Raw genomic sequence first — 16,541 nt, 5'->3', positions numbered from 1 at the left:
GGGCTTGGTAGAGGAAGACCAACTTCCTCGGGTGTTCCCAGAAAATGATGCAGTGGCGTTTGGAGAAGAAGGCATTGCACACTGTGGGGTCTGAATGACCAATGGTGGTCCTGCAGATGGCTCAGATAGGTCTTGTGTAGCAGAGAAATACGCAGGTCTCACCACCTTATTTAACTAAGACACATATTTTCCTTATTTTAACAGCTTGGAAATCAGGCCTCCTGGCCTAGAGTAAAGCATTTGCTTCTGCCATCATCTGGGGGCACAGCCAGCTTGAGACCACTTTAAATTCCTTTCTTGAGGTTTCTTGGACCACACTGCTGGTGTAATTGAGTCCCTCATATGCATGTGTGCCATCTTGTAGTTCCAATCCTCAGAGATTTTGATTTCTCTCCCTGCCCAATGCCAAGATTGAAACATGCAAGATTTTTGGCATCTATATAGTTCACCATGACACCGAGATGGCAACCCTTTGGGGTCCCAGCTTTCTGTAGCATAGTCTCAATTTTTTTTTTCTTCTTATGGCATACAAAATAATGATAGGTTTTAAAATTGATGATACTTTGGCTCTAAACAGGACATTATTCAGAATTACCCATGCCACAAACTATTTCATTCCAGGGAACATCAAACTCAGGAATTTGGATTTCTTAAAAATCACAGTACTCCATGAAGTTTCCAAAAAGCACTGTGTTCTTGAGGCAACAATAAGAATTTTTAGCGTAAAGAGATGTTTCTGAGCTGATCCATTCGAATCTTCTCAAGAAGATATTATTTACGAAAACCAGCTCAAGACTATTTGAGCCATGGGGAAACAGAAGCTGCCACTGATATAACAGAAATAAAAAAAAACAAACAAAAACACTCTCAGAAAGGGGAATTTCAGTGATTTATTATTAGTCGGAGATGTTTAGGATGATGCTAGTTGCTCTGGTTGAAATCATTTTAAGGTTGTATTCATTGTCTTGGGGACCATAACTTCTGATGATATGAACCCTTTTTGATACCTTCAGATTTGCTCAGGACGGTGGAGGGCATCTGGAGGTAAATGAATCGAAAGTTTCAGACACACAGAAGACATGTCCAAAGAGGTTGTGCAATGCTTTGGTGTCTTTCTCATGTTCAGCAGGGGTAATAAATATAGTAGGTGTTCAATACACAGTTGACACAGAAACGAATGGCAGACTTTGCTAGAAGCCTTTGTCATTAGTGAAAGAAACATTCAGGAAGAACTGACAAGAAAGAAATGTTGCTAACAACTTCTTGCTTTGGGGGAGGAATGCTATGTAATTTGGGATCTGTGCAATATGAACTAATTCATTCAGAATGAGTCTTGTCCATATTCTTCTAATAAGAGAAAATCCCAAGGTTGTAGTTTTTTCTCTGTCCCTTTTGCTAATATGGCAAAATCAAAATAGACACAAAGGTATCCCAGGTGCTATGTGTCCCCAAATTTACTCTCCATCGTAATTAGCTATTTAAAATGTTTGGTGAGGTACCAACAGTTAGGAGCTTTCAAAAAATACATCATAATCTTTTTCTTAAAAGGATGACATAAAAAGTAATATACCCCACATCCCCCCAAAAAAGAAAAAAGAAAATGTCATTTTTCTTCTAGATAAATTAGCTTTCTCTTCTCTATTTTAAATTATAATATGAAGAAAGGAGGAAAATCCACTGGGATTTATTAGCCCAGGAGTGGAATGTCATCCAAAGAATCATTTATTGTATCTAGAAATATGAGCTAACCCTTTCAGTCATACCAGTAAATATGTTACAGCAGCTGATGGAATAACTAAATCCAGACTTTAAGAAGAGCAGTTTCACGATGAATTTTAAATTTGCTTCCAATTTCATAAGATGGTCTTGTGGCCACGTCCTTAGAGTTTTTAGCAGGCAGGAGGGACTATGGCATTTTACGAAGCTTTATAAATAGAAACAGTGTTATACTTAAAAGGGGGACAGTGGCCTTTACCAGCTAAGTACCGTGCGCCTTACAACACCAGCCCCCTGGCAGCTGAAATCATTAGAACTCATTTAGTCTTGGGCCCTCTGTAGGTTTGACAAAAAAGGGTTGTGAATGCAATTTCTATCCCTAAGGATAAAAAAAGAGGTCAAGGAGTTTTACAAACAATATGTACTATAAACCCCCGAAGAACCATGAATTACATTTATGAAGTTAAATGTCATTGAAAAATGACTCAACCATGAAACTGACATGAAAACATGGCTGACTTAAACTAATATATCAATTCCTTGCCCATCACCTTCCCACTCCCCCAGACATCATTGAATGAAACCTCGGGAAACCGTCCTTTTATTTTCTTGTGCAAATTTGTTAATAGTATAACGTTTATGCAGCAAAAATGGAGGATGGCAACTATTGATTTCGTTGCCGTGGCCATTGCAGGTAAATTGTTTGAACGTATGACTATGATGAATATCAGAAATAAAAAAGCTAAATGGAAGAAAAAAGTGCTGATCCAGACTTTCTGATTTCATTTCCTATTTTGAAAACAGCATATGAATCACCTCGGTTCATTCTTTTTGGGTAGCAGAAATCAATAGAGGGGATTTCATCCTTTCATAATGGTCCACGTGGCTTCCTTGTGTTGCTGGATGGTTAATTCATTCGGAACATTTAAATACGACGGGTTGGGAGAGTAAGAAAGTTGAGAAGTCACTTGAAATTCTACTCATACAGATATGCGCAATCTTTACTGGAGGGAAAAAATTCTAAGACGGGCAATGTCATTGCTCTATCATTTCCTTCTCGCCAAATGATGTATGCAAAAGGTCGTTTTAACCTTTCTTGTCATATTATTGGCCTCTCCCATGTTTTCAGCAAATGCGGCTTTGCCTTCTGCAATCCATTTATCTTTGAGAACTTCAACCTTTCAAGCAGGGTTATTAAATCAGTCCTTCTTCCATCCAAACTCCCAATTTGGTTTTATGATGCAGATGGAGGGAGGCTACCTTTTATAACAGAGGAAAAAATATATAAAGTGTTGAGCCAGTGAAGATCTGGAGGTCAGACTTCTGGGTCCCATTAAGGGCATTACCACTGATGTATTGGAAAAATCTTAGAAGAATAATGTCATGGAAGCGGACTCTGTTTTAGCCAGTTCTATAAACTATGAAATGAGAGATTTCAGAAGGGGAGCTTCAGTATGTTACTAAGGGTGAGTTACGGTCATTACTTTGTGGTAAAGGCAGTAATGATTGGTTAGGTTTTACAGAACACTGGAGATCCATAACTTAATGGGATGGGAGATCAGATCTGCTCACACCTGAGAACCTCAGAGCACCTGAGGTCCCTTCTTATCAGCTTGGCATTGAGAAGCTGAGAGAGAACACGGGATATGGCGCCTAACAGTCTTTTCTTGGGGGGCATCCTGGGTGGTTCTCTCAAGCTGTTTCTCATGGGGTAGGCTGTGGGCTTTGCTTTCTTCCTCAGTTTGTTGGGAGAGTTGAAAGGCTGTTTGAGTTGTATGGGGGATGTTTGCCTGGATGACAGACGTAGAGGAAAAGTGGCTCAGCTGATAAACACAATTGAGTCAATTCAAAGGTTGGGGAGTGGATGAGGGATGAACCGCACCTAGGCTCACGCCTTCCTACCAACGCTGCTTGATATTTTATGTAAAGAGAAACAACAGATGGACAGCCAGAGACCATACTCTGGAAGTGCAAATATAGAGGGGGAGGCTGGCAGGCAGTTTGGCGGGGCTCCCTTGCCTTATAGATCCCAACACCTTGGTACCAAATAGCTTTTCTGAAAGCACTAACCAGACTGACTCAGACTCGCAGAAGCTGGCTATGGATCACATCGGGAGAGGAGTTTTCTCTATCTGATCACCAAATCACATCTCTGATCACGTTTTTTCAGACTAGATTCAGCTGACTACACCCCTAACTTTTCCCCATGGGTTTCAGAGGTCACCACAATGCATGCTAAAGTGAGCTCTTGAGAATTCTCCTACTCTCTCACTACTGTGCTACACCCCCACCCTCCTCTAATTCTGTGTGATTTAGGTACCAGGATAATGTGACCTACATCGTGTCTAAATGACATGGGTGCCTATAGCGTCTTTCAAGCCTGACTGTTTTCTATTGATACTAATTTTTGCTAAAATGTACGCAGACATATGTAGATATGTCTAGATTACCAGGGAGAGTTTCAGGGAAAACAACAACAACAACAACAACAACAACAAAACAGCTATAGGGAAGACAGGGAGATTAAGGAGTCTTGGGTGGTTTTTTGTTGTTGCTGTTCTTATTTTCCCGATAGCTTTAGTAATTCCCAAATCAGAGGATTTTAAAGAAAGCAAAGCAAAGAGGAAGGAAGATAAGAGACTGGGGAAGAAAGAAAAAAAGGAAAAGAAGGAGCAGGAAGGGAGGAGGAGGAGTTACAAGGAAAGAGCGGAAAGACAAAGGCAGAGAAAGCAGTTTAAAGAAGAAAAGTAGCTAATTAACATAAGGAAGGGTAAAACAAAGCATTCCTTCCGGAACCACTCCGCAGGCTGTGTTTTCTTCAACCTTAGAAGTCTACAAAAGCCTAGGCATTTGAAGTTCTCTGTGCAAAATGTTGAAATTTTCCTCTGCAAAACGCGGAGCCTTGGACTGGGCTCATTAGCAAAAGTCTGAGTCTGCAGACGCCTCCCTCCTCTGCTGCTGCCCAGGCTGGCCCTGCAGCGCTTACCTTCCTCACAGTGCTCGCCTTTGTATCCAGCGGAGCACACACAGTTCCCATCGATGCAGGAGCCGTGGCCCCCGCAGGAAGGATCGATGCACTGATTCATGGGCACGTCACACTCCGCGCCTTTCCAGCCGCTGTAGCACTGGCACGTCCCTTTAGAATATTGTCCGTTCCCACTGCACAGGACAGGGCAGGCTGCTGCAAAAGCCAGAGACAGAGCACCGGGTCACCGGGGGCAGTGCCTGCAGGGTTCTGTCCGTCTAAGGGGGGTGGAGCCCACCTGGAATTTCAGCTTTGCTTGCAGCGTCCTAGCCTGGGGCCCCCGGTGGTGGAGGTGCAGAGCCGACCTCAGAGAAACAGTAACCATCACAAAGACAACCACGAAAATGCTACTAATAGCAGCTACCACCAATGCCATTCTTGTTATGCGCCAGGCACAGCTTCAAATGTGCAATTTACTTAACCGTCATAAGTATTCGATGATCCTGATGGGATCCTGATACCCATTTTACACACGATGTACAGACCAGTCAGGGTAGACGGCCAAAGTCACAGAGCTCAGAAGAGGGGGAGCCCCCTTGGAAAGCGGGTTGGCCCAGCTCTCAGTTGTGCCCTTGATAAAGCTATGTGGACACAAGTGTCATTTTTAGTGGTGCAGGGGATCAGAACCCATTTTGCTGAGTATTTTACCCTCTGGCTAGTCAGCTCCTATTCTTGCCAAGTTGATGTCTGTTAAAAAGGAAGGGGGATGGGCCACGGTTGACATAATTAATCTCTTTATGCTTCAGTTTTCTTATCTAGACCACAAAGGGATGACTCTGCCTACCTCAAAGCACAACATGTGTAATAAAGGATAGGCTACAAGTGCCTGGACTAATAAAAAAGCAAGCAGGGGAGAGCAGGCAGAAGACAGGAAACCTCTAGTAGTTCCTGTCTCAGCTGGGACTCTCCTGCATCCATTGATAGGAAGAAGGCTGAGAATCGGTGAGGACCGTCCAGTATGAAATTGCCAATGGTTCTCATCAGTTTTGCCTCAGTTGTGCCAATTCACCCTTTTCAGAGATCAAGAATGGGATTTTAGTGGTCACCTTCAGGCTTTGGACTTTACGTTTCAGAATCAGTTTGTAAAGAACCTAAATTTCCCACTGGGTCTCTCATTTGCGGCTAAAAGCAGGATGCAACTCCGTGCTATGGCACCGGCCCTCAGGGGCCTTCAGGGATGGCCAACAGGACGTTTCAGTGACTCCCAGTCCTCCCATGATTGGGAATGCACATGTACGTGGGTGCGTACAGCCTACGCCATGTCCCAGTCCTGTGAAGCAGTGGCACCTCTAATCAAATCATTCTGTGGTCCGTCGTGCCACCCTGGCTCATCAGTCATCCCCTGTTGTCAGGTTTCTGTCCTGTTTTTATAATAATTGACTTTCCTTCTGTGAGTGTCTAATTTCCCGGAGCTCTAGGAAACTCCTTGAGGACAGGACCATGTTCATCACTGTTGATTTCCTTTCAGCTCGGCATTCATCAATGTTGACATAAGTAAATATTTCTCCCATGTTCCTGATATTTAGAGATCCTCAAACAGGGAGGTTATAGGCAAGTGCTAAATGGGCATTTATGGAAGATGTGGGGAAAAAAAACTCAGCTTCTGGAGGAGACCTCTTGTTGCACACACGGTACCTTTTTCTAGAGGAAGTGCATGTTTTAACTTAATTATAAACTGACCTGAAACAAAAACATCTCAACAGCTGACATATGATTGAGAGATATCCTCTCTGAAGACATTTTAGAACACAACAGTTGTGAAAATTATTTAGGGTATAATTCTCAGTAGAATTCTTACCCTTCTTCTACCCTCTATTACCAGAGGACAATAATGAGTTCAAAAGGGAGAACATCAAAGCCACATATTGAATTTTGGCTAGACTGTCCTTGCGAGAGTAGGGAACATGCTTTCTATCCCCAGGATACTTTATCAGAGATCTGGATAGAGTCGTTACCCATACTGATGATCTAGCAGAGGGTAGAAGAAAACATTGAACCCAGGGTGCCCAAGATTCAGGTTAGGGACTGTGCAAATATGAACAACGAGAAAAATACGGGCTTTTACAAAGTTTTGAGAGGGCTTGAAAGACAAAGCAAATTTTTTCGATGTCAGTTCCTCAGGAAACATGCTAAGCTCTATGCTAGGAATGGCAAATACATGCACACGAACTACTAATCTCACTTCCTGCATCTCTGCGGACATCGTCGAGTGATCACGATCATGGCATCTCGTCACCCAGAGCCTAGACAGAGCCTCAAAACCTCAATGACCAGGCTGAGACCTGCAAGAAGGCAGAGTTGGCATTTGAGAGGAAACCCACTTTCCATTTTTAATTTAGGCAACATTACAGATATTTCTTCTCCTGGGAAGACTAGAGTTGGCATCATTTCTTACCCCACTTCTACTCTCACCCACTGAAATAGGAAACTAGTGAAGAGGGCAGCCATACATGTAGTGGAATGAGCTTCCAAGGGCTGTTTCTGGCTTGAGGATTCTATATTGGACAAGCTGCCATGAACAGCAGAGAAAGTTACATCAAATCGCCACCACTGGACTCCCACTGCACCTCCGCTCCTCTCAAAGAGTAGAAGAGGATAGAAAGTAGGAGCAAATAAGTACTGTCTTTATTAATTGATAAGGTACAGTTATAATATTTTATTTATCCATATTGAAACTGTTTTTCTTCTGCATAAACTCCATGTGATGAAAAAAAAAAAAAAAAAAAGGACTGTCCGGAAGGTAAGAATGGATTTTATTTAAAACCAGGTGCCTGGGAAATCAAATTTAAAATGTGACCTACTTAAATTACTCAGGGGAAAAATGGAGAATAGTGAGGTCAGAGAATTCTCCACATTCTAAATGCAGCCTTCTTTCAATATGTTTGCTGCGTGCTCACCAGGAGTGTAGTAAAAAATGCAAAACTCTGTGCTGTTCTCTGGAAAGCAGGCCACTGGATGGGCTTGGCTGATGTTACATAAAAAAGCAGAAGCAGCTTGAAGAGGAATGAATTTCTCCAGTAATCCATTTGCCACTGGGACAGAGTGCAAAAGCCAGAGGTGAGCCTTCTAGTGGTTGCTGGGCTGACCTGCACAGAGAGCACCATCCTTTAGGAGTAACTGATTTCATTCTCAGACATAACTCAACCCAGAGCCTCACAGTATGCAAGGCTCAGGCTGATCCTCATTTGAGAGGCTGAATGTGAAGTGCAGACCTCTCATATTCATAACTCTTCTTGTATTTTACTATCACTAAATCTACATGATTTTTTCTGATAGGTTATAGGACAAATAACTCCTGACTCCACACACCTGCCCGAAGGTGATATAGAACAGAATTGGAAAGAGTAAGGATTTTGGTGTCAGAAAGAGCTGGGTTTAAAACCTGACCTATCACTTACCAGCTCTGGGATTTTGGCCAGATTATTGCATTTCTCTGAGACCCAAGTTTACCTTCAAAATACTGTCTTTCAGAGTTGATGGGAGCATTAAGTGCAATTACGTGTGCAAGGGCTCAAAGCAGTAGCTGACACACAGTTTATAATGAACAGATGTTCCCTCTGGAAATTCCAAACTAAGTCTCCAAATTGACTGCAAGGGTTAATAAAATTAAAAATGTAGTATGTCTCAGATGGACATATGCATGTGCACACACACATGTGCGTGCTCTCTCTCTCTCTCACACACACACACAGAATCACCACCACCACCTCCACCACAAGATTATAAAATAACACTAATGGAAAGAACTCATCTTCTTCTTCCCCCAATTTTCTCTGGTTGTGGGTGGGAGGGGGGTTCTGGAATCACATGTAGAGTGTTTTATGTCCTTGCTTCTCTCTCCTCTTCCTAAGGCTTACAGGAGCAGAACACTGTGCATTCATGCTACTATTTAAAATTAATTAAAATGTTTGTACCAAGTGACTATTCTTGTTTTAATAAATCTAGTAGATGGAAACTCTAAGCTTCGTGCAGAAGAAAAACAAATTACCACTGCCACTAACGACTGACAAGTTAACAGGCTGATGACAGAGAGAGAGAGAGAGAGATACAATTTAGATTCACCTAAATGGTGTAAAATTCATTTATGATCAAGCTGGAGCTTTTTTTTTTTTTTTTTGCTCCCAAAGTTTTTTGTAAGGGATGAAATGAATGATCAGTGTTACTTACTAAGTGGAAAGTTATAGGACAAGCCACCCATGTCTACTGTTTTAAGTAAAACAAGTCCCGTCTATTTGGAGTTTGCAGTAGAGGAAATACCTGGAGAAGATGTAGAGATGTTGAAAAGGCTGAATCATAAGGCAAGTGAAAATATCTGCATCTTGCCAAGTCATTTATAGGCTGGGCTAGATGTACAGAGGGAATGTCAAATATTGTGCCTTTTAAAAATTATTTGAAATTTGACTGAAAGCTTCTGTGGAAAAGAGACTTGAGAATACTTGAACCTAGTAATCTGCGTAAATTGTCAAAATCGCACTAACAATTGGTTGCCTTACTTCCCAGTTATTCAATAAATATTTATGAATAACCTAGCATGTGCTAGTAGCTGTGTTAGGTAGTAGGGAAAAAAAAGCGATGTAGAAATAAAAATGCCTTAATTCTCCTGAAGCAATTGAGGAGGTAATATTTGGGTTACAAAGGCAAAGCAAGCAAAGTTCAGTGTCTTTAACAACAGAATTGGTGCCCCGTTGTCTTTCCTGATTGTGGAATTAGCTTGGTTGCCAAGCATAATGTGTTAGGAAAGATAGGTTTCACTTCCTGCTAGGTCCCTGCAAATGGCAATCATTTGGTAGGCAACAAAGCTTAATGTCTACTGAACAGTGTATTCAAAAATAAATTCCAGAGTGATGTCACCACGATGGTGACATCTTGGTGACACTTCCCTGACTTTGTTCTCTTTACAGGAAGAATAACTAACAACTATTCATGAACAAGATACCAGTGAGAGAATCTGAGAACATGGTGGATAAGGCTGAAGACCCTCCTGCTGCTCAGAGACAGACAACAGTAGAACCTGAAATGAGTGGCTACCTTTGACTGCACTGCCTCCCCCCATGCAGAGGCAGCACCACATGGAGCCTTCAGGGAAAAAAGAACCCTGGAAGTACAACCAGCCCCATCCCCCACCATTGCAAGTGGCTATGCAGGAATCCCCTACTCTGATCTCAAGGGAATCGCAGAGGATTGCAGGGGAATCCAACCACTGGGGACTGCAGAAGTATTCCAACCACTGGAAATCTGACTGCGAGGGAGAATGGGGAGGGGCTTGCCACAACTAGCGCATGGATCCTGGCAGACCAAGTTCATACCTACACAGCCCAGAGGGTATCCTAACCAGCAGTTTTGCTCATCTGCAGAACAAAGGTGGGGGTGTACTCTGACCACGGGACTTGGTGGGATGCAGACCTGGCTGATATGGATCTTTAAATGAGGATTTTGTGGGCTCTAGAACCTAGTTTGCCCATATCCAAGCAAGGATCTGAATCACAGCCCTACCCACGGTGGAGAGGGTCTTTCAGCCCCATCTGACCAGAAGGGCTGGTGACAACTCCTGGAAGCAGTGTAGCCCAATGGTGCTTGAGTTAAAAGGCAGAGAGGAAGAGCTGATTGCCCCTGAAGGAAAGCTAGTACCAGGCATGGAGGGTTTCTGTGCTATGCACAGGTAAAGGAATTAATTCACAGTGAAGGCTGAAGGCAGCTCTCAGGCCCTCCCACCTAGAGAGACGGTTTGGAAATCAAGAATAGCCTGGAGCAGTCCTTCCCCCTCCCACCCAGGCAAGGGGGCTGAGAGATAGCCCCACACACTGTGGAGTGTGACCTTTGGCCCTACATATTAGGGCTGTCAAAAAACCATGAAAACTGCTTGGTCCAGTGGTGCTAGAGCTGAGAGTAAGGTCAGGCAGAGCCAATAGTTTGCAGAGCAAAGCCAGTAGACCTGTTTGGCTCTGGAGCTTGGAGTACAAGTCGGTGTGCGTTAAGACAACAAAAGAGTTTTACTGGTTTTAGAGCAGCCTCCCCCACAGTGCCCTGGCAGGGAATCTAATTTGTAGCCCTGCTCATTGCTGAATACAGCCTTCAGCCGGTCTGACCAAGGAACCTAACCAGAGCACATGGGGAAGCTACATAGCCAATTCAACAACCCTACATACAGTGGCATTTAAAGAGAGAGCAGAGCCTGTGGTTTCCTTTGTCTGGAAAGCAAAATGAGTAGCTTCATATGACCAGAGAATTCAGTGAATACCCTGGCCTGATTTGAACTCCCAAACAATGAACTGTACAAACCTTGGGTCTTGGCCTGCTGCCCTGACTAATTCATAGTCCACCTATTACTGACTATAATATCTAGTCCTGACCATTTATTAAGCCTGACCAGAGAATCCAAGAAACCATGGAGCCTATCCGATAGCTTCCCCTGGGTAGGGAACCAAGCCAGTAGTCATATTCAACTGTTTTCAGCCTTATCCTTAGGGCTTGAACAGTTGCCTTGCCCCCAAACAGACCATAATAGCAGGCCCCACCTGCCCAAGAACATTAACACTAGACACACCCAGAAAGCCAAAATGAGCTGACTGTGGAGAAGCTGTACTTTCCAAAGCAAATCTGTAAAATCTGGAAGAAGAGTCCCCCCCATTACTCAAATGTGCAGATAACAGCATAAAGAATCAAGAACCACAAAAGAATCAGGTAAGTATGATACTACTGAAGGAAACTCTAAAATTCCAATAACTGACCCTAAAGAAATGGAGATGTATGAACTGTCAGACAATGAATTCAAGATAATTCTCTTAAGAAAGTTCAGTGAACTACAAGAAAATACAACCAAGTGAAAGTAGGAAAATGATGCATGAAGAAAATGAGAAGTTTGCAAGGAAATAGAAACCATGAAAAAAATTCCTCAAGTTGAAAAATATACTAACTAAATATACTAGAATTCAGTAGAGAATTTCAAAAGTGATAGATTCTTTCAAAAGAAAGAATCTGTGAGCTGGAGGATAGAACAATGGAACCACCCAGAGTGTGGGGCAAAAAGAAAAGAATGAGAGAGTGAAGAAAGCCTATAGGAATTCTAGGACATATGAAAAGAAATAATATTCACATTATGGGAAGTCAAGAAGGTGAGAAAAAGAAGACAAAATGTACTTAAAGCAATAATAGCTGAAAACTTCCCAAACCTAGGGAGAGAAATGGACATCCAGATCCACGAGACTGAAAGAACCACAAATAGGCTGAATTCAAAATGGGCTACACTGTGACGTATTAATTAAATTGTCAAACATCAAAGACAAAGAAAGAATTTTAAGAGCAGCAAGAGAAAAGATCGAAGTTATATATAAGGGAATACCCATAGAACAATCAACTGATGTTTCAACAGAAAATTTTCAGGCCAGGAGAAAATGGGAGGGCATCTTCCAAACATTGAATACAACTAAATGTCAACCAAGATTTCTATACCTGTTGAAGTTATTCTTCAGAAACACAATGGAGGGATGATGACCTACCCAAATAAACAAAAGCTGAGAGAGTTCATGATCACCAGGCCTTCATTACAAGAAGTGCTAAAGGAGTTTTGTGAGTGAAAGTGAAAGAATGCTAATGAACAGCATAAAAACATAAAAAGGTAGTGTAAATCTCACTGGTAATGGTAAATATATAGTTAGATTCTGCAATATGGGAACAGTGGTACACAACTAACTTACAGCACTACCTCTAGTTCTAAGTAATACAATATTAAAAAAACGTGTAAACTCTAATAGCAATAGGGGCGCCTGGGTGGCTCAGTGGGTTAAAGCCTCTGCCTTCAGCTCAGATCATGATCTCAGGGTCCTGGGATTGGGCCCCGCATGGGGCTCTCTGCTCAGTGGGGAGCCTGCTTCCTCCTCTCTCTGCCTACTTGTGATCTCTATCTGTCAAATAAATAAATAAAAATCTTAAAAAAAAACCTCTAATAGCAATAATCTAAAATGTGAGTGGGGAAAGTGCAAAATACAGGAATTCTACTGAAATTAAGTTGTTATCAGTCTAAAAGACGGTGTCATAAGTTTGAAATATTTTATGTAAATCGCACGGTAACCACAAAAGAAAATCCTGTAGTAATTACACAAGAGATACAATAAAGAAATCTGAGTATACTGATGTCAAAAGACAACAGAACACACGAAAAAGACAGCAGGATAAGAAATAAGGGACAATGGCTCTACAAAACAACCAGAAAACAATTAACAAAATAGCAATCGTGTTTACTTATAGATCATTATTTTAAAGTAAATGATTAATATTTCCAATCAAAATACAAAGAGTGGCTGAATGGATAAAAAGACACGACCCAAAATATGATACCTAAGAGACTTGTGTCAGCCTCAAAGACACAGAGAGTGAAGAGATGGAAAAAAAGACATTTCAAATAAACGGTAATGACAACAATAACAACAACAAAAGACAGAGTAACTATACTAATATCAGACAAAAGAGACTTTAAAAATGATAAAAAGAAACAAAGAAAGTCATTATATTATGGGGTCAATATATCAATAAGAGAAAAACACTTGTAAATATTTCTGTTTCTAACACCCGAGCACCTAAATATATAAAGCAAAAACTAACAGAGCTAAAGGAGAAATAAACAGTAATACAGTAATAGTTGGGGATTTCAATACCCCATGCTCCACAATGGATAGATCATCCAGACAGAGAATCGATAAGGAAATAGCTGATTTGAACAACACTATGATCAAATGGACCTCATAGACATATACAGAACCTTCTGCTCAATAACGGCAGCATACACATTCTTCTGAAGTGCACATAGAACATTTTCTAGGATAGACCATATGTGAGGCCACAAAACAAGTCTTAGAAAAATCAAGAAGATTCGAATTATACCAAGTAACTTCTTGGACCACAGTGGCATGAAAATAGAAATCAATAGCAAAGGGAAAACTGGAAAATTCACAAATACATGGAAATTAAAAAACATCCTCCTGAAAAAACAATTGATCAAAGAAGAAATTTAAGAGGCAAAGGATTTCTTGAGACACATGAATATAGAAATACAACACACCAGAACTTATGGGATGCAGCAAAAGCAGTTCTAAGTGGGATGTTTACAGCAATAAATGCCCACATTATGAAGGAAAAAGAGCCGGGTGGCTCAGTGGGTTAAGCCTCTGCCTTCACCTCAGGTCATGGTCTCAGGGTCCTGGGATCAAGCCCCGAATTGGGCTCTCTGTTCAGCAGGGAGCCTGCTTCCTCCTTTCTCTCTGCCTGCCTCTCTGCCTACTTGTGATCTCTCTCTGTCAAATAAATAAAATTTTTAAAAAAAAGAAGCAAAAAGAGCCCAAATAATCAACATAGCTCTATGCTTTAAGGAACTAGACAATAAAAAAAACTGAGCCCAAAATTAGCAGTAGAAAAGAAATCATATGGATTAAAACAGAAATAAATGAAATAGAGAACAGAAAAACCATAGGAAAGATTAACCAAATTAAGAGTTGGTTCTTTGAAAAGATAGATAAAATTGACAAACCCTTAACTAGGCTACCCAAGAAGAAGAAAAGAAAAAGGATCCAAATCAACAAATTTAAAAACGAAAAAGGAAAAATTACAACTGATAATACAGAAATACAAAGGATCAGAGAAGGCTACTATGAACAACTATTTACCAACAAACTGTTCAACCTAGAAGAGGTGGAAAAGTTCTTTGAAAATCTGAATAAACAAATTATCAGTAAGGAGACTGAATTAGCAATAAAAAAAATCTCCCAATGAAGAAAAGCCCAGAATCAGATGGCTTCATTGGTGAATTTTCCCAAACATTTAAATTAGAATTAACACCAATCTTTCTCAAACTCTTCCAAAAAATCCCAACTGGAGATTTCCTGTTTGGGAAACTGAGAGTAGCCTGGAGTGGCCCCTGATCTTCCCACCCATGCAAGGGGGCTGAGAATCCATTTTATGAGGCTAGCATTGTCTAATACCTGAACCAGAAAATAATCCTACTAGAAAAGAACACTACAGGCCAGTATCCCTACTAAATATATCTATATCTATATCTAAATATATCTATATATAAAACTCTCACCAAAATACTAGCAAACTGAATTTAGCAGTACATTAAAAGGATCATTCACCATGATCAAGTGGGATTTATCCCTGGGATGCAAGGATGGCTCACATATATCAACCAATTAATGTGACACATTATGTTAATAAAAAGAAACAATACCATCTCAATAGACACAGAAAAAAAGCATTTGACAAAATTCATCACCCACTCATGATTAAAAACTCTTAACAAATTAGGCAAAGAAGGAACATATATCAACATAATAAAGGCCACATATGATGAGCCTACAGCCAACATCATAGTCAATGGTGAACGGTTGAAAGCTTTTCCTCTAAGATCAGGAATAAAACAAAGATGTCCACGCTCATTAATCCTATTCAACAAATTATTAGAAGTACCAGCAGGAACAATCAGGCAAGAAAAAGAAATAAAAGGCACTGGAATTGGAAAGGAAGAAGTAAAATTTTCTCTATTTGCAGATGACATGATTTTATACAGAGAAAATCTTAAATGATTCAACCAGAAAACTTAGATCTAATTGAAGAATTCCATAAAGTTGCAAGATACAAAATTAACATATAAAAATCAGTAGTATTCCTATACACTAATAACAAATTTTTTGAAAAAGAAAGAAACTAATGCCATTTACAATAGTATCAAAAACAAGAAAATACTTAGGAATAAATTTAAGTAAGGAGGAGAAAGAGCTCTATTCTGAAAGCTACAAGACACTGATGAAAGAAATCAAAGAAGACAGAAATAAATAGAAAGATATCCTGTACTTATGGATTGGAAAAATTAGTATTGTTAAAATGTCAGTATTACACAAGTCATCTATAGAGTCAATGCAGTTTTATCAAAATTTGTGGTGTATAAATGATGAATCTTGGAACACTGAAAAATAAAATTAAATTAAAAAAATTCCAATGGCATTTTGGTTCACAAAAGACCACAAATAGAAAAAGAAATCCCAAGAAAGAACAAAGCAAGAGATACCACACTTCTTGAGTTCAAGCTATACTATAAAGTTATAGTCATCAAAACAGTATGGTCCTGGCATAAAAGCAGACACACAGACCAAGAGAAAGAATTGAGAGTCCTAAAATAAACCCAAACATATATGGTCAACTAATATTTAGCAAGGGAGCCAAGGGCATTTACTGGAGAAAAGATGGCTTCTGCCATCTAAACAGAGCTGGGAAAATTGGATATTCACATGTAAAAGAATGAAACTGGACCCCTCTTTTACATCACTCACAAAAATTAACTCAAAATAAATTAAAGACTTAAATATAAGACCTGAAATTATGAAACCCCTAGGAGAAAACATAAGAACAAAGCTCCTTAACATGGATCTTGCTAATGATTTCTTCGGAGATAACACCTTAAGTAGAAGCAACAAAATAAAAAGAAACAAGCGGGACTTCATCAAGCTAAAAAGCTTCTCCATAGCAAAAGAAACCATCAACACAGTGAAAGACAGCCCTCAGAATAGGGAAAAAAAAAATTGCAAACCCCATGTATCTGGTAAGGGGTTAATATCCAAAACATGTAAGAAAGTCATACAACTCAACAGCAAAAACAAACAAAAACAAAGCAAATAACCCTATTTAAAAATGGGCAAAGGACCTGAATAAGCATTCCTTCAAAAAAGATATATGAAAGGCCAATGGGTACATGAAAATATGTTCAACATCACTAGACCTTAAGGGAAGTGAAAATTAAAACCACAATGAGGTC

At 40.3% G+C, this 16,541-nt stretch overlaps 1 protein-coding gene across 9 annotated transcripts in view; it reads right to left on the bottom strand.

The window, feature by feature from the left end:
• The window catches only part of TENM2 (teneurin transmembrane protein 2), a 1,307,492-nt gene that overhangs the window by 145,323 nt on the left and 1,145,628 nt on the right, over positions 1-16,541 (bottom strand). For all 9 annotated transcript variants that reach the window (XM_047731060.1, XM_047731061.1, XM_047731063.1 and 6 more), the window contains one exon: positions 4,703-4,897. In XM_047731060.1, the coding sequence (XP_047587016.1) occupies positions 4,703-4,897 (195 nt within the window). The remainder of the gene's footprint in view (positions 1-4,702; positions 4,898-16,541) is intronic.

The sequence above is a fragment of the Lutra lutra genome, chromosome 5, assembly GCF_902655055.1.
Source record: "Lutra lutra chromosome 5, mLutLut1.2, whole genome shotgun sequence".
Taxonomy (NCBI): domain Eukaryota; kingdom Metazoa; phylum Chordata; class Mammalia; order Carnivora; family Mustelidae; genus Lutra; species Lutra lutra.
The sequence above is the reverse complement of the archived record's forward strand: the minus strand, read 5'-3'. Positions and strand labels throughout refer to the sequence as shown.